Below are 23317 nucleotides of genomic sequence, written 5' to 3' on the forward strand. Positions count from 1 at the left end.
GATGCTGAAAAAGCATTTGACAGAATTCAACACCCCTTCATGATAAGGGTATTGGAGAGAGTAGGGATACAAGGATCATATCTAAATATAATAAAAGCAATATAAAGCAAGCCAACAGCTAACATCAAATTAAATGGAGAGAAACTCAAAGCCGTTCTACTAAAATCAGGAACATGACAAGGCTGTCCACTCTCTCCATATCTCTTTAACATAGGGCTTAAAGTACTAGCCATAGCACTAAGACAACATAAGGAGATCAAGGGGATTCAAATTGGAAAGGAAGAAGTCAAACTTTTGTTATTTGGAGATGATATAATAGTATACATAAGTGACCCCAAAAACTCTACCAGAGAACTCCTACAGCTGATAAATACCCCCAGTGATGTGGCAGGATACAAGATTAACTCAAAAAAATCAGTAGCCTTCCTATACACAAAGGATAAAGAAGCTGACAAATCAGAGAAACATCACCTTTCACTATAGCCACAAATAGCATAAAGTATCTTGGAGTAACACTAACCAAGGAAGTGGTAAAGACCTATTTGACAAGAACTTTAAGACTTTGAAGAAAGAAAGTGAAGAAGATACTAGAAAATGGAAAAATCTCCAAAATTCTCTTGGATAAGAAGGATCAACAGTAAAAATGGCAATCCTACCAAAGGCAATCTATAGATTCAATGCAATCCCCATCAAAATCCCAACACAATTCTTCACAGACCTTGAGAGAACAATAATCAACTTTATATGAAAAAAAAACCCTAGGATAGCCAAAACAATCCTGTACAATAAAGGAACTTCTGGAGGCATTACCATTCCTGACATCAAGCTCTATTACAGAGCTACAGTAATGAAAACAGCTTGGTACTGGTATAAAAATGGTGACATTGACCAATGGAATTGAATTGAAGACCTGGATATTAATCCACACACCTATGAACACCTAATTTTTGACAAAGAAGCTAATATTACACAATGGAAAAAGAAAATTATCTTCAGCAAATGGTGCTGGCATAACTGGATGTCAACCCGTAGAAGAATGAAAATCGATCCTTATCTATCACCATGCACAAAACTCAAGTCTGGTGCGGGACCATGGTCTGTATTCTGCCAATTATATTTTAAATAAATGCTAATTGGCCAGTAGCCAGGCAGGAAGTACAGGTGGGACAACCAGACAGGAAGTAGAGGTGGGTCAATGAGAACAGGAGAATTCTGGGAAGAAGGAAGCCCATTCTATCTGCAGTTGTGAGTCCGCCACAGAAGAAGCAAGATGTGACTGCCTCGCTGAAAAAGGTACTGAGCCATGTGGCTAACACAGATAAGAAATATGGGCTAATATACATTATAAGAGTTAATAGGAAGCCTGAGCTAATGGGCCAATCAATTTATAACTAATATAGACTTCTGTGTGATTTCTTTGGGACTTAATACTGTGAGAACCAGGCAGGACAGAAACCTCAGACAACACAAATCCAAATGGATTAAAGTCCTAAATATAAATCCTACCACACTGAACCTGATAGAGGAGAGAGTGGGACGTAGCCTTTAATTCATGGGCACAGGAGACCACTTCCTAAGTATAACCCAGTAGCACAGATAATAAGAGCAACAATGAATAAATGGGACCTCCTGAAACTGAGAAGCTTCTGTAAAGCAAAGGACACTGTCAGTAAGACAAAAAGGCAACCTACTGAATGGGAGAAGATCTTCACCAACTCCACATCAGACAAAGGACTGACCTCCAAAATATATAAAGAACTAAAGAAATTGGACATTAAAATTCTGAATAACACAATTAAAAAATGGGGTTCTGAACTAAACAGAGAATTCTCAACAGAAGAATTTCAAATGGACAAAAGATACTTAAGGACATGTTCAACTTCCTTAGCTAACAGGGAAATGCAAATCAAAACAATTTTGAGATACCATCTTACACCTGTCAGAATGGCTAAAATCAAAAACACCAATGATAGCTTATACTGGAGAGGATGTAGAGTAAGGGGAACACTCATCCATTGTTGGTGGGAATGCAAACTTCTGCAACCACTTTGGAAATCAGGAAAGGGGAGTCAACCTACCTCAGGATCCAGCAATACCACTCTTGGGAATATAACCAAAAGATGCTCAATCATACTACAAAAGCATTTGTTCAGTTATGTTCATAGTATCATTATTTGTAATAGCCAGGACCTGGAAATAACCTAGATGCCCCTCAATGGAAGAATGAATAAAGAAAGTGTGGCACATCTACACATTAGAGTACTACTCAGCAGTAAAAAACAATGACATCTTGAATTCTGCATGCAAATGGCTGGAATTAGAAAACACTATCCTGAGTTAGATAACCCAGACCCAAAACTATAAATATGGTATAGGTGCTGTGGGAACACATTCTGCTCCTTCAGCCAATAGCCTTTAAGATACCAGCCCACTTGAGCATGGTCTCTTCTTCTATAAAAACAACAGTAACCATAGGCCCACTTTCTTGCTTCCAGCTGCCACTTCCGGCTGCTAGACTGTTCCTGTTAGTTCAGAAGACTGTTGTCTAGGACAGCGATATGTAAGTTTTCCCCTTAAATAAACAGTTTTTTATTATCCATAATTCTGAACTGGTGTGGGATTGTTTTGTGACTTACGCTTTCATCTGGTGCCCAACATGAGCCTTGAACCCACGACCCTGAAATTAAGAGTCTCATGTTCTACTGACTCACTCATTAGTGGATACTAGCCATAAACAAGGGACATTGAGCCTATAGTTCATGATCTTAGAGAAGCTACGTAATAAGGTGAACCCAAAGAAAAACATATATAGATCCACCTGGAAACTGGAAGCAGACAAGATTGCCTGAAAAAATTTGGGAGCATGTGGAAGGGGGAAGAAGGAAGGGGAGAAGAAAAAGAGGAGAGAAGGGGAGGGTTGGAGAGATCTTGAGCAAATGGGATGGAGGAAGGACAGATATGAGAGCAAGGAAAGAGATGATGGAGGGAGCCATTTTGAGGATAGCAAGAAACCTGGCTCTAGAAAAATTTCCAGGAATCCACAAGGATGACCCAAGCTAAGACCCTAAGCAATAAAAAGGGTGTCTTGCCCTATAGTCAGACTGATGATTATCTTAAATATCACCATAGGCCTTTCATCTACAACAGATGGAAACAGAGACAGAGACCCACATCAGAGCACTGGACTAAGCTCCCAAGGCCCAGCTGAAGAGCAGAAGGAGGAAGAGTATGAGCAAGGAAGTCAAGACCATGAGGGGTTCACCCACTGAGACAATGTGCCTGAGCTAATGGGAGCTCACCAACTCCAACTGGACTGGGAGTGAACTAGCATGGGATCAAACTAGTCCCTCTGGATGTGGTTGACAGTTGGGGCAGACCAAGGGACCAATGACAATAGCACTTGGATTTGTCTTTACTTCATGTACTGGCTTTTTGGGATCTGATTCTCTTTGGATATATACCTTGTTCAACCTGGTTGTAGTGGGGATGCCTTTGGACTTCCCACAGGGCAGGGTGCCTTGCCCTCTCTTAAGATTGGAGGGAATTGGAGGGAGGGTGTGTGGAGAGAGTGGGAGGGAAGAAGGAGGAGAGGAGAAAGTGGGAATTTGGATTGGTACTTTTAAGTAATAAAATAAAATAATAATAATAATAATAAAAAGAAAAATATATAAGGGATATACGTATTGGAATAACATTGTTTACACACCTGGATCTGACTTGACATCAGACAAAAACCTCATGTGCATTACAGCTATAAACAAACCTTTAGTTTTATTTTAGTTAAAGATACTAATGATCATGCCATTTATTCTTTCCTAAATTTCTACCAAAGATTCAGAGGTACTGTACACAAATACACACGTTAGCTGTATAACAAACTTTAAAAACATAGCACAAAGTTAAGATGAGACAAAGTTTAATTCCAAATGGAAATTCCAGAAATGACTATTTCAACATGTAGAATTTTGGCACAATTTTAAGGTTTACAGGGGATGTAAACAGGGATGGCATTAAAGACAAATGCAGATGAGTACAGAGAATACTAAAGGATGAGTCATGAATTTCTTTTTGACTAAAAAAATATATTTAGTGTTATTGTCCATCTCTTGTACTCCTGTGGGGGGTAGGGTTGGGAGCCAAGTCCTTGACTATGCTAGCATATGCTCTACCACTACTCTCCTGTCTTTGGTTTCCACAGTGCAATGTAGCCATCAGTTCTGGCAGCTCCCATGAATTTTCTTCTTGGCATCCTCATTGCCATCCATTGTGGGCACACCTGCACTTTTCCACATTTACAAGCATTACTCCATGGTTCTTGTTTGCCCTGTATTTGCTGCTACTGTCAAGAATAGCTAGGTCACATTTTCTACAGAGACGCAGAGAGTGGTTAATTATATAGGAAATAAAACAAATCTTCACATTTCCTTAGTTTGAAAATCATTCAGTGTTGTTCCTGATGTCTTCAATTTTTTGTGGAATTTTAAGCAACTGTTTTCAATAAAAGAACAAGTTTATTTTCACTGACCATTTTTCCTCTGCTTTGCAATCAAGCATGATTCAGCTCTGAACAATGGTAAACGGCTTTTCTTATCTAATAAATAAGATTCTCAGAAACCACCAATATAGCTGTAGATTCATTTTCATTTTATTTTTAGAAGTTATATTATAATTAAGTATTCTGTTTTAAATTTACTAACTTTACTAATCAATTCTTTCCTATGAATTGAGAATGCAGTAATGTGTAGTGTATCTGGCAATGTACATGTAATACTTATTGTAATATGTTTTCAACAATAAACACAATGCTCTGCTATTTAATCCATTAAAAAGGTCACTGTCCTATGCGCTAAAGCATTTTGATATGATAGGCATGCATTATTAATAAAAAATAAAATGTCATGGTATAGCAATATGCATAGAACTTAAAAAGCTATCAAGTTATAACTGGCTTGGTAGATTGTAGACAATATATGTCAGTAAGTGTAGCTGTACTCCAACTTTATGAAAACTAAAACTTAAAGTATGTGTAATATTCATGTCACAAAACGACATACTTTGTATCTTTCTCCCTTTTTGATTTAGCTACCTTGTGTCTGTCTTGGAAGAATAGTCACAGACTTTACACTTCTAAATAAATATAACATTTTTATCATTTAAACTACTTCACATCTATTACTTACTTGATTTTCAATTGATTATCTGGTATACTGTATATAAACAAAGAACACTAAGAAGAGAGAACTTTTATCTCTCACTTGCCATTCTCTCCAGATACAAAGAACAATGCCCAGCAGAGAACAAACATCCAGGAATTATTTAGCAAATAAACAAAAACTGTTCCCTATTCTTTCTATTTGTCAAGTCTGATACATAACAGCCTCTCAAGACATGAATACCTTTCTAAGATATATATATCTAAAAGTAGAATGGACCAAAAACTGAAGAACTATGAATAATAGGCCAAGAAGTTACATTTCATATTGCAGCAAACTTAACCTTATTTATCCTTTGATTTTTATTTCCCTCTTCCTAGTTTCTATATCCATTCTTACTTATACTCAGTGGTAGATATTTTGATAGTTTGAGTTATCACTAAGTTCCTCCCATGCTTTTGGAAAATGATGTCATATAAATATAACTCAATTTAATGTAGCACATGGCCACAATGAAAAGTGTGTAAAGATTTTTTATTTTGTATGATTTATCTATTTATTACATATACAATGTTATGCCTGTATGTCTGCCTGAAGGCCAGAAGAGGGCACCAGATCTCATTACAGATGGTTGTGAGCCACCATGTGATTGCTGGAAATTGAACTCAGGACCTCTGGAAGGGCAGCCAGGGCTCTTAACTGCTGAGCCACCTCTCCAGCCCCAAGTGTGTAAAGTTTTAAGAAGTACAACAATACTAATAAAATATACTGGGAGAGTCATAAAAAGAAAAACTCCTGAACCATCTCCCACAACACTGAACTGAAGGAAATTAACAGTTTGGATCTAGTCTGGGATTTCTTATTTATTGAAGGCATAAACAAATTTAAAAGAAAAAAAAGCATCAAATTTCTCAGACAAAACATTCTCATACCATGTGTACAACTTACTCTCTGTGAGTAATTTTTCTATTAAAATCTATATTTAAATAACATTTAAAAAATAATGACAAACTCTGCCAACAAAAGACCATAATAACCCAAGTATTTCTTACTAAGTTGTTGTCGTCCTGGAAAGCGTAGTGCAGAGTTGTTATCCACTTGTTGTCCCCGTTCACCAGCACGTCCCTCTCCTCACGAAAGCACGCTGTCTGAAAGGGAAAGAAGACTTCATACAAGTATCCTAGAAAACACCATCCAAACAACTGCTCAAAGTGTGTATCACAGTCTAAAATGTTTAATATGTTTTTACAATTGCTATAGTCCGAAGCAATTCACAGAATTATTTAGCTTATCACAGACCAACCAACCTATTACCTAGATGATATAAATGTCCAAATTTGCCATTGCCACTTTACCAATTTTTGTTTGTTTGTTTATTTTCAAGACAAGGTTTCTCTGTAGCTTTAGAGCCTACTCTGTAGGTTGGCCTAGAACTCATAGAAATCCACCTATCTCTGCTTCCCGAGTGCTGGGATTAAAAGCACATGCCACCTCCACCTAGCACCCACTTTATCACTTTTGAAGACATAAAAAAATGAACATTACAGGTGCCTTTGACTTTCTGATTATATTTTAAAGTAAGACTGAACTCGGGATCTTGTGTATGCAAGACAGTTTGTACTCATGAGCTATATCATCAGCTCATACAGTTGGTACTAGTTATAAGGAAGATTAAGTAGCCATGATACATGAAACAAATTATTATACAATTAGCCCTCATATTCTCATGTATATACACAAAGAACTTATTTGAACAAACAAAATTGCCAAAGCCTGAAATTAAATAGCAGTATCTGAGAAAATACTACAACAAGTCAATGTAATCCTTCTGAAATCGGGATTTAAACTGTCAGTCAAGTTACTAAAATCTATGACATTTTGCTTTAGTTCACTTTAGGAGGAAAACAAAATCATGTTACATACTTACTACTAAGTCCTGCTATATGGCTTAACTGACCTAATATGGTTTGCACTTAATATTTCAGAAGGCTGACAGAGTCCAGGAAAGCCCTTTCCTGGCTTTATTTCACAACAGTGATCTGAAAATTTAAAGGCAATCCAGCTAAAATCCAGTAGTAACTGCTGTGTCACCCAATTCCAAACTGACAATTCCAAACCAACAAAACTCAGAAGACTTTAGTCAAAACAACAAATTAAACTGTAAATTCTAATCTATCCTGAATTGCTCAGTAAAAACATGCATAAATAAACATAATGAACTATGATATACACTTGTAAACATATACAGAAGTAGACAGTCTGACTAAACTCCTTCTCCCAAGTACTGTCACAAATTACAGCAATTATTATATTACATTCTCACAATCCACCATCCCTCAGTGTCACTGGTGCACACATATATCCACATGCATGCTTTATAAAAAGTCTCAGGCATTACATTATCTAGTCGTAAATATTTAACTATTAAGCTATCTTCTTAAAGCACAGGTAGTAGATCTAGATACAAGGCACACTGCATACATTTTGTTTAACAGACTTTGTCCTCGGCTGCTTATGCCAACTGGGAAAGATATTACTGGTATCCGGTAAAGAGAAGCCAGGATGCTTCACCACACAGTGCACAGAACAGCTTCCACAAGAAATGACTAAGGATCAATAATGGGCCTGTTAAGAAAAATCTGTTCTTCATCAGTATTAAGCCATGATAAACGAACACTCTAGTGGTGTGAAGGTGCTCTAGGAATTCAATCATAATTCTGAAGGAAAAGAAAGCATATCTAAAGAAAAAAATTTTAATTCCCTCTACAATTTGGGTCTCTAAAAACACAATAAACAAGGCATGGTGGCATGTGCCTGTAATCACAGTGCTTAAGAGGAGAAAGCAAGATCACGAGTTCAAATCATCCTTGGCTAGCTAAAAAACATGACACTGCTTCAACAAACCAACACCTCACAACATAACATATGAACAGTGTTGCCAGGACCACAGAGCTAATTTAGATTTAGTTGCTCATTTTCCTAACTTTTTTTTTTTTTTAATTTTAGGCAGGGTTTTTCTATGTAGCCCTGGCTGTCCTGGAACTCGCTCTGTAAACCAGGATGGCTTCAAACTCAGAGATTCACCTCTCTGCCTCCTGAGTACTGAGATTAAAGGCATGCACCACCACCACCTGGTTGATTTTGAAATTTCAACCAAGCATTTTGCTTGCCAGAGTGATTTAACTTTCATACACTTTTACATTTTTTCTGTATTCAGTAATATGTTCTTTAAATTTTATGCTTAACGGATTACTAGGATAATGAGCAACAAGAATTCCTATGTTGAAACAGAAGTTAAATAAGGTCTATACATAAGGAATAATCCTGCAAAGCTATCACATGACTCTTAACATTCATAAAATACATTCATCCATTCATCAAATTAGTGATCCTATACAGCACATCAAAACTACATGTATCATGCCTTCAGGATGACTCAGTCAGTAAAAAGTGCTTGCCATTCAATTCTGATGACCTGAGTCTAGTTCCTAGATCCCAGAGAAGGGGGACAGATGATGAAATAATCTCCGGAAAGTTGTCCTCTAACCTCCGTACACATGTATGAATAGCAAGTACATGTGTATACTCCTACTTACATATCATATACCTGTACATGCATGTATCTGTGCGTGCACACACACACACACATACATACATACACACACACACACACACACACACAATAAATTTAGATGAAAATCAGTCACAAAGTATACTGATGCTTACACCTAGTTTGGCTTCTCATTTACTGGAAATAAAATAAAGGGTTCTCTCCTTCACAAAATATTGTTACAGAGAAATTTTTCAAATAATAGGATATTTAAAGTCTAAGATTTTCATTTTGAAAAATAAATGGAATTTATCATAATATTTTCATTTTTATAGCAAGGCACTAAATTTAATATTTTTGGTTGCTTGGTTTTGTATGTGTGTGTGTGTGTGAGGGGGGGAGGGAGGGAAGAGAGAGCCTTGAACTTGTTATCTAACTAAGGATAAACTAGAATTCTTTATCTTTCTGTCTCTTACTCCTAAATGCTGGACCCAGCTTTTAAATTTACTACAGTTTAACATATATTTGATGGTCACACAAAAAATGAGACATAGACGACATAGACATTTTTAAGTAGTCAGAAAAAAAAACGTTTTAATATAACTAACAAAAATAACTTGATAATATCTGTATTTGGCAAGTGTGCTTAAAATGCACACAGTTACATACTCTGAGTTAATAATTAAACATTTATTTAAGCAATAGCTTCCAAAGTTTTCATGTATTCCCCACCCCAAGCCCAGGATTTCCACTAAAATAAGTTTAATTTGGAAGGTGGTTAAGTTGTAACATACACATAACCTATGAAATCTTTTCACATAAAAAATATCCTAAGATCATTTCAACATCTCTTCACACAAACTGGAGCCCTCAGGGCAGCCCCAGCAATATCTCTGGTTAAGAGTGCTTTATAGTTCTACATTTTTATTTTTTTTAATGTTTACTAGATGTGTGTGCATAGGTGTGTGCACATGTATGCAGGTGCCGAGGTCCAACAGTGCACACTTGTGGAGTCAGAGGACAACTTTGTGTTGTCAGCTTTCTCTTTCCATCAAAGGTTCCAGGGATCCAACTTCCACTAAGCCCCTCACAGCCCTCTCTGACTGCATTCTGTGGATGGCATGGCTGGTTCTGATAGTCTTTCTTCTCTCATTTTGAAATTTCCTTTTTACAAATATACAATGTTAATTTTAGTGAAATAATTAAAAGCACTAATAATTTGAGTATGCCTTGCGAAGCATTCAGACTATACATCAACTCACTAAAGGACTCCAATATCTATGTCCAAAATTTTTTACTACCAACATGTTTTAAAATAGTCTAAACTAAAAACCTAAGGGCCATCAACTTTTAGAGCATAAAGACTCACCTCAGCTCTTTTCAGCATTTCCCACTTGTTCAGAATTTTCATGGCAAATACTTTATCTGCATTTTTCAATTTAACTACAGCAACCTAGAAAAGATAAAGGAAATACAACTTTTAAAGTATCACAAAAAATACTTTATCCATTTTCCATTTTTGTCTCTGTAAGAAAAAATAAATACCAATATCAATTATTTCAATGCCGCTCAATTCTAAGATCCTAAGTAAAATGTCAAATTAAAATTTTACATTAGTGAACATATGTCAAACAAATGAACCATTATTTGTGAACCTTTCTGCTGCATATTATACATTATATCTTCCTTTCCGAGTTTTCTGCCTAGGAATTTAAACTCATCATCTGTTGCAAAGAAATCGACCACGATGCACAATATGAAATCAGATCTTACAGGACAATGCATGCCATATTTCAGCACAGTATTACAGGGGATACAGTTATCAAAGGAGAGATATTCTATGGGAAAGAAGTAATACATGGACTGAAGATAATGATGCTCTTTATTCCACATACTTTTACCCACTATGCATGTACTCCAACCCATCTTTTCCCTTCCTCTCCCAATTCCCAGCAAAGAGCATTTATGACTAACAGTTTTACAAACTGTGGACTATACACATCCTTTCCAACAATAAAAAGCAACAAATGCTCCTGTGTTTTATATATCAAAAAACTGACAAATGCAAATAAGACTATTCTCGCTGTCAACAAAATGATTACATTTCTGTTTCTACTGTTGTTTTCATTTAGTTAGATAATCTCTTTAGGGTCCTTCCATTTGTTGGTTTGTTACAGGGTTGAAACGAAACCACAGAAAAGGCAGGCAAATATTCACCAACAACATTTCTGGTAACTGAGAGGCACCACTAGAGAAAAGAATTACTATCTGTTGCAGTTTGGATATTAGGTGCCCCTCAAAAGTCCATGTGGTGGTGAAAGTTTGCCCCTGCGCAGCACTTTGGATGATGGCAGAAGTTTTAAACGCTTAATAATAGTGGGTGCCTTTAAGCTGTTGCAGTCTGTAGGACTGTAAACTGACTTAAGTATTTCCTCCATCCTTTTCTTCCTATCAGGCAGATGGTTTTATTTTGCCACACACTCCCAGAACAATACGTTACTTCATTACAGGTTCAAAAGCAAAGCATTAACTGATTACACACTAAAATCTCCAAAACCATAAGCCAACATAAATTTTCCTTTTTATAAGGGAATTATTTGAGGCATTTTATTATAGTAGTTGGTAGGTAACAACACAATATCCTAACATGAAGGCAAGATCATGTGTACAAATCTTTACAGTTCAAAGGAAAATTTCCAAGAATAAAAAATAGGTTTAAATACAAGCTCTAATTTTTAAATAAATTTTGATAGCACATGTGCATATTAAGGGCACTTTAAAAATTTGTATCTAGATGAGATTTTCATCAAAGTAATATGATGACATAATTAAAATCAGTGCATAATATTTCTAAGTAGCTGTAATAAACAGTTATGCTATCAATTAAAATGGTGGAGGATGTGTCAGGAAGATAGCTCAGTAAAAAACCTAGCCACACAAGCAAGTCTAACAAACTGAGTTCAATTGATCCTTGTAACCCATGTAAAAAGCCTGATGTAGTGGTGCACATTTGTAATCTCAATATTCATATGGAAAGATGGAAGGTATGGATAGAATTGCCTGGAAGCTTCCAGGCCAGGCAGTTTGAAGTACACAGTATAGCAGCAGAAACAAGAGACCATGCATCAACAAGGTAAGAGCTAATGGCCAAGTTGTCCTCTAACCTCTATATGCCCAACAACATGCATCCAATGTCCGAATGCCAGGCACTATACTAATATTTCACATGGGTCTTCAACCCCTCAAATGCAATTCCAAAAGCCAAAACATTTCATAACTCACTTAGCATTGTATGTTAAAACCAGGAGATTATTAGTCTTTTGTTTTGGTTGGGTGTTGTTGCTGTTTTAATATCTGTTACTGTAAAAACAAAAAAATGTTTAGCCAGAGAATGGTTATGCACGTCATTAATCTCAGCATTCAGGAGGCAGAGGCAGTAGGATCTCTATGAGTTCCAGGACAGCCTGGTCTTTAGAGCAAGTTCCAGGACAGCCAGAGCTACACAGAGAAACCCTGTCTCAAAAAAAAACCAAAGTGAAGTTTCACTTCAGAAGCATGTTGCGCAAGTCTGCTTCAAGTCTTGACAGGGTGATGTGTAAGAATGTACACTACATTATGTTCTGAGATTCCCAGAATACTGGACTTAAAACAACCTGTGGGTTGTGCAGCTCCACAGAAGAGGTGAACAGTGATAGTAGGCAGCATCCACTCAACACCCCAACACTTAGCTAGCACTTACTGGGGTGTTAGAAAGGTGGTGGAATATAAATTCTGAAGCCAGTCTATTGGTCTCAAATCTTGATTTTATCATATCACTGTATAATCCCAGGCTTCCTTTTTTTGTGCCCCCTCCACGTTTCTTATTTAAAGAATTGCCTTTTAATATTTTATTTTTCTCATCAACGGTGAGTTTAATAAATGTACTTACATTATATAGATATAGTAAAGATCAAAATAATTAATATGCATATAAAGTACTTATTACTACAGGGTCTGGAGTCCAGTTAAGTGTTCAATAGATTGTCAGCTGTTACCATGCATCTGTACCTCTACTTTAAGCACCCACTCTCCCCATCTCCATCTACCACTACTGCGTGACAGCCAGTATGTCTTACAATCCCTTTAGCACTAAAAAGAAACAGCTCTTCAATTTACAGTTTTAAGTTTGTAACTCTGACACTATACATATACACAGAAATTCCCTCAATTGAAAAAATTCCACATACAAATAAATAGCAAGTCATAATATTCAACATAGTATAGTTTTCAGTAGTAAAATACTAGAACTAACAAATCTTCTTACAGAGAAAATAGACAAAATAATCCAAAAGAAACTATTCATTTGTTTGAAGAAATATTAAGAATATTATTTGATAGAGAAAAACTTAAAGTCACCATATTATGTAAAACATAAGTTTACAAAACATTGTAGATCATAATTATTTTTCTACATATACCTATACATAAAATAAATCATAAATTTCCAGGCCAAATATTAAAAGGTTAGACACCAAAATCCTAAAAGATGAACTACTTCTAAAGTTCTTCAAAGAGGAATGACTTTTATTTGCCTTTCTACCTCTTCTGTAGGATACACACACCACTCATCTTGGTCATGACATGAACACTAGCTATATGTGTGGTAGTGTATGGTAAGGACCAACAAGAGACACAGTTCACACGTGTTCATGGTAGGATGGAATACTATGCTACTGCATAGCAAAAAATACTCTCCACAACACCTTAGAAAAGAGTTGCCTAAAAACTTTTCCGGAATGAACTGTGGTTTAGAGAAACAACAGTCAACTCAAGAAACTCTCCTGAATTATCAAATTAATGCCATGATAAAAAAAGATTATGAAACTCCCAAGTTGATCATTGACTTGTTCCTCTTTGTTTACACTACAAATCATTTCCATCTTCATGGTAGTAGAAAAACAACAAAAATAAAGCTGTCTCGGACCTCCCACTTTATATCTTGCACGTTCAAGAAGCAAAGTCAAGAGGCCCATAGAAGATGGTTTGAAAGAAAAGGACACTCAATGGGAGTGGCACTACTAGGAGGTGTGGCTAAGTTGGAGTGGGTGTGGCCTTGCTGGAGGAAGTGTGTCACTGTGGGGGTGGATTTTGAGGGCTCATATATGCTCAAGCCACACACAGCATCTCAGTTCACTTCCTGTTGCCTGTAAGATGGAGAACTCTCTCAAGATGTAGCAAACTCTCCAGCACCATGTCTGCCTGCATACAGCTTTATCTCACCATGATGATAATGGACTGACCCTCTCAAACTGTAAACAGGCATCTCAATTAAATGTTTCCTTTATAGGAGCTGCCATGGTCATGGTGTCTCTTCACAGCAATAGAAACTGTAACTAAAACAGTATGTCACCTTATTCCTTAGAATAGTAGTAGAGCACTTGCATAACATGCAAAAGGCTCTGAGTTCCATGACCAACACACATACACACATAAACACGATTAAAAAGTACATTAGTATGGACTAAAAATTACAAACAAAAATACATTTCTAAAATATCAGTGATGATTTTAATAATTCCTGTAAACATTCTTTGGTGTTAGTAAACCTGTACACAGTACAGAAATGATCAGCATGTGACAAATATACTAATAGGCGATCGAACACAACCTATGTATTACTGTGTGTAATTACAGCCCCTAAGAATGACCGCACTATATAACATAGGATTTCAATATCCAAGCAGTTCTGCATGTTTTGAATGGCATTCGGAAATGTAGTCTGCCTCTGATATAGTCAGAATTCACCATACCTTCTCTTCTGCCCCAATATACCTTGCCGTCATACCTTACCTGACCCTTCTATCTGTACTCATTCACAATCTATTCTCAACAGTACAAAACAATATGCTTAAACGTAGTTCTGATGACACCATTCTCTTACTCCAAGCTTCTAGTGCTTTTCTATCTCCCTTAAAGTTAAAAAGTCAAAGTCCTTAACATAAACTATAAAGCCAGCTTACCGCCCTGGCCTCTACTCGCCATTTAGCTCATCTTTGTTCAAGCCATAATGCTTACCTTGCACAATCCCACCTTATGATTTTGCACTTGATTTCTCCCAGATCTACTGAATACTCTTATCTCCACAGAGCCACTGAGTCTGCTTTCCCACACCCTCACTGAAATGTCACTATATCCTTTGAACTTTCTATTACATTTCTTTGCTTCCTTTTCACCTTAATTCTCATAATTTTTAACATAATATATATACACTACATAGCCTAACAATGTACAACACTTTTTGTCCCACAAGCTCTTTTGGAGTAGGGATTTCTACCTCCTCTGTTCACTAACATATGGTTAGTGCCTGAGAGTCATCAGGTACTCAATAAATACATTCTAGAAAGATAAATGCTTTGTAAGTCATGTGGGTAAATAATATGCGGAACATTATAAGAGATCAATATTCTCTCACCTGCAAGTACACTACTACACAGATGTTGAAATCTAGAAATAAGGCTAGTGATAATCGACCTTTTGTATGATTTATGGAGTCTGTAATCAAGCTCACACTGTTCCCCTATCAGGACTTTCAAAGACTCACGTTTGAAAATAGGACATTATTGTTGTTACTATTGACCATTTATTGTTTTACATATTTCTCTCAAGTTCTCCTAGATAGCACCTAAAATTATTTTTATTAATAAAACTAAAAACACTTATTTCTGAAAAAATGCACTGTACATGTACTACATATGCTAAGCACATTACATATATTACTCATTTAATCCCTCCACCAATCTGAAGGGTGTTCTTTCATCCCCACTTTAAAAACCAGTAAACTAGTCTGTCATGGTAGAACTTGGGAGGCAGGGACAAGAGATAGCTTCAAGTTCAAGACTAGCCTGGTCTACATAGAGAGTTCCAATATAGGCGAGCGTGCAAGCATGCACTACAGAGAAAGACACTGTCTCAAACAAACGAGAAAACTGAAAAATTATTCTATGAATGATCAACTATTCATATCAATTAAAGAAATTTTAGGATCAGGGTATGGCTGTGTGGTAGAACTGGCCTCACATACATGAGACCCTGGGTTCAATTCCCAGCACTGGCAAAAAAACAAAACAAAACAAAACAAAACAAAACAAAACCAAAAATAAATAAATAAATAATGAGATTTTTTTAAGAAGGCAAACTAAAATCTAAAATCACTACAAACTATTTATTAAACAGCCAGAGTGTGATCTTGATAAAAAAACATAACTTATACATCGAGCAGCAATAGCCAAAATATTTAAATCAGGTACAGCCTGGGCATCAACCAATTAAACAGACACAAATTATAAAAGCTCATGCCCACACCTGTGGGTCCTTTGGACTACAGACCGGCACTATCAAAGGCAAATCATGCACTAAATTTAGTTTCTTCTCCCAGGAGTTTCAGGAGAGCCTGAACAAGAGTCTTTATAGAAAATGAGTGCCTACAGGTATCCTCCCCTTCCAGGCCCTTGCAACTAAACCTACATGGACACATAAGGAACCAGGTAATTAGAGGAAGCAAGCTAATTAAAAGCTTTTGACACCTGAAGCAGGGGTAGCAGGCCAAAGCAGCAAGCTTTCACAACAAGCTCTGAAGCCCAGAAGCCTGGAAGCTGCCGGAGCAAGGCTGGAGCAGGCAGAAGCGGTGAGCCACCAGGAAGCTGTGGACAGGTAACACCCAGGGCGTAAATTAAAGGTTTTCCTGAAAGCAAAAAGGAAAACCCAGCGTTAAGTTAAGCAGTAACTGACACGAGTGTGTTGTAGAGAGAAGATTCTTAACTCACAGAGCTGCTGAATTTCAACTTTACTGTTTCCCACGGTGTATGTATTTCTTGTAAGAGTTTTTAAAACTAATTTATTTACATGGTTTGTCTGTCTACCAAAAAAAACTTAATTGATGGTGGGAAAAGAATTAAACTGACAGAAATGTTCCTATTAGATATCTATTCCAGAAGTGAGCCTTTTCATAGATCCTGGGAGAAACAAAATAGTTCAAAGGAAATAATTACCTGTTTCGGATCTTTGCATTCTTAATCTTAGATTGTAAGAGTCACAGAACATATATATATATATGCCCAAGAGAGATGCTTACATTAGGAAGGAGCTTATTTTCTTCTCAATTTGAAAAGTAAATTTGAAAAATAAAGGTAGGAAATCTCTTTCGTTTCTGTCAGTATGATTATGTCACACGGATTAGGGTCAACAATTGTCCTCTTACTACTGTCCTGAAAGGTCCCATTTCAACATCACTCTGTTGTATTAGTCAGTGGGTGAGAATGGTTGGCTGAAACTTCAATACCACTACTCTATACATACATTTTGAGACCAAAAGTTGGAAACCAACATTAGCGTTTTAGAGAAAGTAGTTCAAAGTCTTCAGTTTGATTCCACATTAAGTTTGATGCCTTTTAATAGAAGTTCCTGATACTGTTGAACCGCATGTGACTCCAATGTGCTACTGAAACCCCAGAGGCAAAGACAAGTAAAAGAGTTCTTTGAATTTGACCTCATAGAGGTCAAACAGGATGCAACTACACAGCAGAAACCCAAACTATAAAAATCATCCAGAATCTATGTAAGGCAAAGGACTGAAGATATTTATGAATAATAAGCAGACTAAGAACTAATAAAGCTGGGTTCTCAGAGGATGAAAACACCCATGTTCAAAGCAAGCCAAGAATATGTGCCTGACTTAGGTATTTCCCCTTTATTATTTATAGACTATTTTGAAAAGTAAATGCCTTAATTTACTTTTCACCTCAATCTCATGAAATGACAAAAGATATATTTTGAAGGGATAAACCATAATAACAATACAAGAAATAAAGACTGACATCAGTTGATTAAAAACAATATTTTAAAGAATTCTATAAATTCAGGATGAGCAGAGAGATAAGGATGGAAAAACTACAGTCTATATTACACATTTCAGGATTTTCATGAAAGTAATAGTAATGTCTAAAGACTTCAAGCTAAAGAATCTATAAACTCAAGGATATAAAGGGCTCAGTATGTGAGACAGTGGGGATGTTCTATCGGGAACTCACCAAGGCCAGCTGGCCTGGGTCTGAAAAAACTTGGGATAAAACCGGACTCGCTGAACATAGCGGACAATGAGGACTACTGAGAACTCAAGAACAATGGCAGTGGGTTTTTGATCCTACTGCACGCACTGGCTTTGTGGGAGCCTAAGCAGTTTGGATGCTCACCTTACTAGACCTGGATGGAGGTGGGGGTTCCTTGGACTTCCCACAGGGCAGGGAACCCTGATTCCTCTTTGGGCTGACGAGGGAGGGGGACTTGGTTGGGGGAGGGGGAGGGAAATGGGAGGCGGTGGCGGGGAAGAGACAGAAATCTTTAATAAATAAATAAACGGAAAAAAAATAAAGGGCTCAGTGTGAAGACTCCAAGCTTGATCTCTTTGGGGGTAGAAGGATAACTGTATACTAAAAGTATATAAAATAAAAACTTGAAAAAACCCAGTGAGGTGATGACAAATGCCTCTATTCCAGCACTTTGTGTGTGTGTGGGGGGGGGGGGGGGGGGGCTGTCCAGGAGTTCGAGGTCATCTTTGGCTACATTTAAAGTTGGAAGTTAACCTGGACTTCCTGAGACTGTCTCAACAAAGAGAGAAGTGTTAGTAGCAATGTCACTCACTGTCCCCTCTAGCATGGCTTGGGGTTTGAATGAGAACCAGAACTTCACTTTAGAGAGGAACTAGAACGACCTCCTAGAGTCCTCCCACCAGTCATACCTACTCACAGCCACCCTCCCCACTGCAGGTCCCTGGGATGTCATGAAACCCAACCCAGAAACCCAGTTAAAGACACCCAAAGCCAGGCGTCTCTCTACCTGCTGTTCACCTATCAGTCATTGTACTTACCATGTCAACTAGTCAAGAGTCTAAACCCTGAAATTCAAAGTGGTTCCAGCACTGAAACTCAGGTATCGTTCAACAAGTCCACAACTTGACACACTGGAACAACAGCAAACAAAGACCTAAACACCCACCCAATAGAGGCATGACCAGATAGTCACACCAAAGAAACACCACAAATGTCCTAAGTCCAGATGCACAGATTCCATCGTAAACTCAAACAAGTAAGACAATAATAACCTTCCTCCAAAAATTGGCATGCAGACTGTCATATTCCCTGAGAAAAGTCATTTAGATGAAGCCCAAGACAACAATTACAAAAAAATCTAAGTATGTTCAAGGACCTGAAAAAGCATATAGCCTAACGACTTAATGAAGATCATGAAAGCACAGTAGAATAAACTAACAAAAACAATTTAAAATAGGAAAATAGAATTTAACAAAGAAATAAAATTGCTAAAGAAAACTAAAACTGATAAAAACCTTGAAATGTATAACTCAAATCAAAACACTATGAGGAAAGTCTCACCAAGAGACTGGATGAAGTGAAAGAGCAAAAGTCAGGTCTTAAAAACAAAGTAGAAGAAATCTAACACTTGATCAAAGAAAACGTTAAATTGAAAAAAATCAGGAACAAAACATCCAAGAGCCAGGTGGTGGTGGTGCACACCTTTAATCCCAACACTCAGGAGGCAGAGGCAGGTGGATCTCTGTGAGTTCAAGGCTAACCTGGTCTACAAGAGCTAGTTCCAGGACAGATTCCAAAACTACACAAAGAAATCCTGTCTCAAAAAACCAGAAGAAAACAAAAAGAAAGTAACCATCCAAGAAATCTGGGATACTCAGAAAGGACCAAATCTATCTATGAATAATATAGGTATGGGGGGGGGAACACCAGTTAAAAGCACAGAATATATTTTTAATGAAATCATATGAGAAAATTTCCCCAGTCTTAAAAAAGAGAAGCCTATAAAGAAATATACAGAACACCAAATAGACAAGACAAAAAAAGAACTCCCTTCAATACATAATAATCAAATATTAAATGTAGAAAGAAAGGATATTAAAAAGCTGCAAGAGAAAAAGACCAAATCTCTAGTAAAAACTAGCCCGTTAGAGTAACACATGACTTTTCAATGGATACTTTGAAAGTCAGAAGGGCCAGGACTGATGTTCTACAAGCCTTAAGAGACTAGAGAAGTCAGTCCAGATTACCATACCCAGCAAAAGTATCAATCATAACTGAAGGAAAAAGAAAAAATGTTTTCTTGATGATGACAAACTTTAAGGAATTTATTTATGTTCACCAATCCAGCTCTACAGAGGACACCAGAAGGAAAACATCAGTTTAAAGAAGTAGTTAACCACATTGAAGAAGATGCAATAAGTAATCTAGAACAGATAAACAAGAGTCTTAAAGAAGATAACAAAATGACAAGAACCAGTGAACGCTGTTCACTAACTCTCTAATACGAATGGTCGTGGCTCCCCCAAACACACAAACTAACAGACTGGATTAGGAAAAAGGACCCATCTTTCTGCTGTCTCCCCAAAAGCACACCTCAGCATCAAGAACAGATACCACCTTAGAGTAAAAAGATGAAAACAGGATACTTCAAGCAAACAGAACCAATTTGAAGCAAGCAGGCTTGGTTATTTCAGTATCTAACAAAATACCTGCAATTCAAAATTAATTAGAAAGAAAGACATTACACACTCACTAAAGGAAAAAAATCCACCAAGAGGATATTACAATTCTAAATATTTGTACACCAAAACAAAGGCACTCAAATTCATAAAAGAAGCACTATTATATAAAAATCACATCTTGACCCTAACTCGTTGATGATGAGTAAATTCAATACTTCACTTTCACCAATAGAAAGGTCATCCAGACAAATACTGCATAGAGAAACTCTAGATTTAAATAATGTAAGTGACAAATATCCACAGAATATTCCACCCAAACACTGAAAAATACACTTTCTTGTAAGTTGCCTATAGAACTTTCCCCCAAAATTGAATGCATATTATGATACAAAGCAAATCACAACAAATATAGGAAAATTTAAATAACATCCTGTATCCTATCTGACCACCATGGATTAAAGTTGAATATCAACAATAGAAACCAGCAGAAAGTACACAAAATATTTGAAATTAAACAACTCACTAATGAATGAAAACTGAGTCAATAAGGAAATTAAAAACTTTTAGAATTTAATGAAAATGAAAGCATAACATCTATGGAAAACAATGAAAGCAGTTTTAAGAAGAAAGTTCACAGTATAAAATACCTATATAAACGAAAATGGAAATATATTTGTAACTTAATAATACAGTTGAAAGCTTTAGAAAAATAAGAATAAACCCCCAAAAAGTGTAGATGGGAAAAAATAATCAAACACAGGGCCGAAACTGATGAATGAGAAATGGGGCATAAATACTAAGAACCAATGAAACTGAGTTAAATCTTTGAAAAGAAAATCAACAAACTTAACAAACATTTAGCCAAATTAATAAAAAGAACAAGAGGATCCAAATTAATAAAACTAGAGATGGAAAGGAAGAGATTATAACATATATTGAGGAAATTCAGAAACCATAGAAATACTTTAAAAATTGTATTCTACAAACTGGAAAACCTAAATGAATGGATTTTTAATATATAATATATATATATCCAAAGTTAAAACATCAAGATGAAAGAATTTAAACAAATCCAGAACCCTTAGTGAAATAAAAACAATAATCAAAAGTCTTCCAACTTAAAAGAAATACAGGGCTAGATAACTAACATCAAAAGAAACGGAAGGAACATTTCCAAACTCTTTTATGAAATCACTATTACCCAAATACCAAAACTATACAAAGAACCAATGAAAAAGAAAAATATGGACCAATATCCCTTATAAACATAAATTCTCAATAAAATACTTGCAAACTGAATCCAAGAATATATCAAAAAAGATCACCCACAATGATCAAGTCGACTTCATCCCAGAGATGCAAAGATCGTGCAACATATGCAAATCAATAAATGTAACCCACTAGATAAACAGACTGAAAGACAAAAACCACATGATCATCTCATTAGATGCAGAAAAAGGTCCTTGACAAAAGCAACAGCCCTTCATGATAAAAGTCCTGAAGAGACCAGACATACAAGGACATATCTCAACATAATAAAAGTAATTTACAGTCAACATTATACATGAAGAGAAACTCAAAGTATTTAAACTAAAATCAGCAACAAGACAAGGATGTCCACTCTCTTCATACCTGTCCAATATAGTATTTGAAGTTAGCTAAAGCAATAAGACAACTGAAGGAGATCAAAGGGGATACAAACAGGAAAGGAAAGAGCCAAAGTATCTTTATTTGCAGATATGATTGTACACATAAGTGACCCTAAAAATTCCACCAGTAAATTCTTACAGCTCATGTACACTTTTAGAAAAGGAGCAGGATACAAAATTAATACATAGAAATCAGTATCCTTCCTATATACAAATGACAAATGAGCTGAACAAGAAATCAGGGAAACACCGCCTCTCACAATAGCCTTGAAGGAAAAAAAAAAAAACAGCACATCTTGGAATAACTCTCACTCACTATGCAAGTGAAAGATTTGTATGCTAAAAACTTTAAGAGATTAAAGAATCCATCATCAGGAAAATGGGTGACCTCTCATGCTCATGGATTGTATCAATGATATTGTGAAGCTGTCCATCACACCAAAACCTTCAGATTCTATGCAACCCTCTTCAAAATTCCAAAACAATTCACCTTGTTGAAGGATGTGTGTCACTGAGGACAGGTTTTAAGGTTTCAAAATCCTACATCATTTTCAGTCAGCTCTCTGCCTTATAGTTGTGTCTCAAGACATAAGCTCTCAAGTACTTTTCCAGCACCATGCCATGCCTGGCTGGCTGCTGCTGTGTTCCTTGATATGATAATCAGAAACTCTTCTAACCTCTGAAACCGTAAGCTCCAAATTAAACACTTTCTTTTATAAATTACCTTAATCATAGTGTTATATCACAAAAGAAAAGTAATTAAGATTGTCACTATGAAAATCAGTTCAGAGGTTCCTCAAAAAAGCTGCCAATCCAACTATACCACTCTTAGGCATATATCCAAAGGACCACAGAGATACTCGCTGTTGTTTATTGCTGTTCTTTTCATAATAGCCAGAAACTGGAAAACAATCAAGACACCTATCAACTCATGAGTCAATAATGAAAAAGTAGTACTTTTAGACAATGGAATATTTTTTGGATGTTAAGAAAAAATATATTATGAAATCTTCATGTAAATAGAGAGAACCAGAAACAATAATGCTGAGTGAAGTAACCCAGTTCCAGACAGACAAACACTGCATACTTTTCCTTATATGTGGATGTTAGCTTTATGTATGTATTTAGAATAGCCACAGAGGTTAGAACTAATAAAGAACTGGGGAGGGGTAAGGGGCGAATCTTCCAAGAAGGAGAAAGGAATACACTGTCATAAAGGAATAAAGAGATAATTACAGCAGGAAGATTAAAGAGGGTGGTGAATGGGAGATCAGAAAAGGGGGATAATGGGGAGGGAGAGCTATCACTAAAGACTTTTTAAAAAGCCATATGGAAACCTTCCACTGTAGAAGCTCCCTAAAATATATAAAATGGGTTTAAATGGAGTGAGCATACAATGGGAAAGCCAATACCCCAACTA

At 36.4% G+C, this 23317-nt stretch overlaps 1 protein-coding gene across 15 annotated transcripts in view; it reads right to left on the minus strand.

Moving 5' to 3' along the window:
- Cdc42bpa (CDC42 binding protein kinase alpha) overlaps positions 1 to 23317 on the minus strand; it is a 218968-nt gene that overhangs the window by 139070 nt on the left and 56581 nt on the right. For 14 of the 15 annotated variants that reach the window (XM_005348974.3, XM_026779693.1, XM_026779691.1 and 11 more), the window contains exons 3-4: positions 10073 to 10156; positions 6206 to 6301 (exon numbers count right to left, since the gene is read on the minus strand). In XM_005348974.3, coding sequence (XP_005349031.1) covers positions 6206 to 6301; positions 10073 to 10156 — 180 coding nt within the window. Of the gene's footprint in view, positions 1 to 6205; positions 6302 to 10072; positions 10157 to 16265; positions 16424 to 23317 lie in introns of all 15 variants that reach the window. The other variant, XM_026779692.1, reaches the window with a different exon arrangement.

This window comes from Microtus ochrogaster, chromosome 6 (genome assembly GCF_000317375.1).
Source record: "Microtus ochrogaster isolate Prairie Vole_2 chromosome 6, MicOch1.0, whole genome shotgun sequence".
Classification (NCBI taxonomy): domain Eukaryota; kingdom Metazoa; phylum Chordata; class Mammalia; order Rodentia; family Cricetidae; genus Microtus; species Microtus ochrogaster.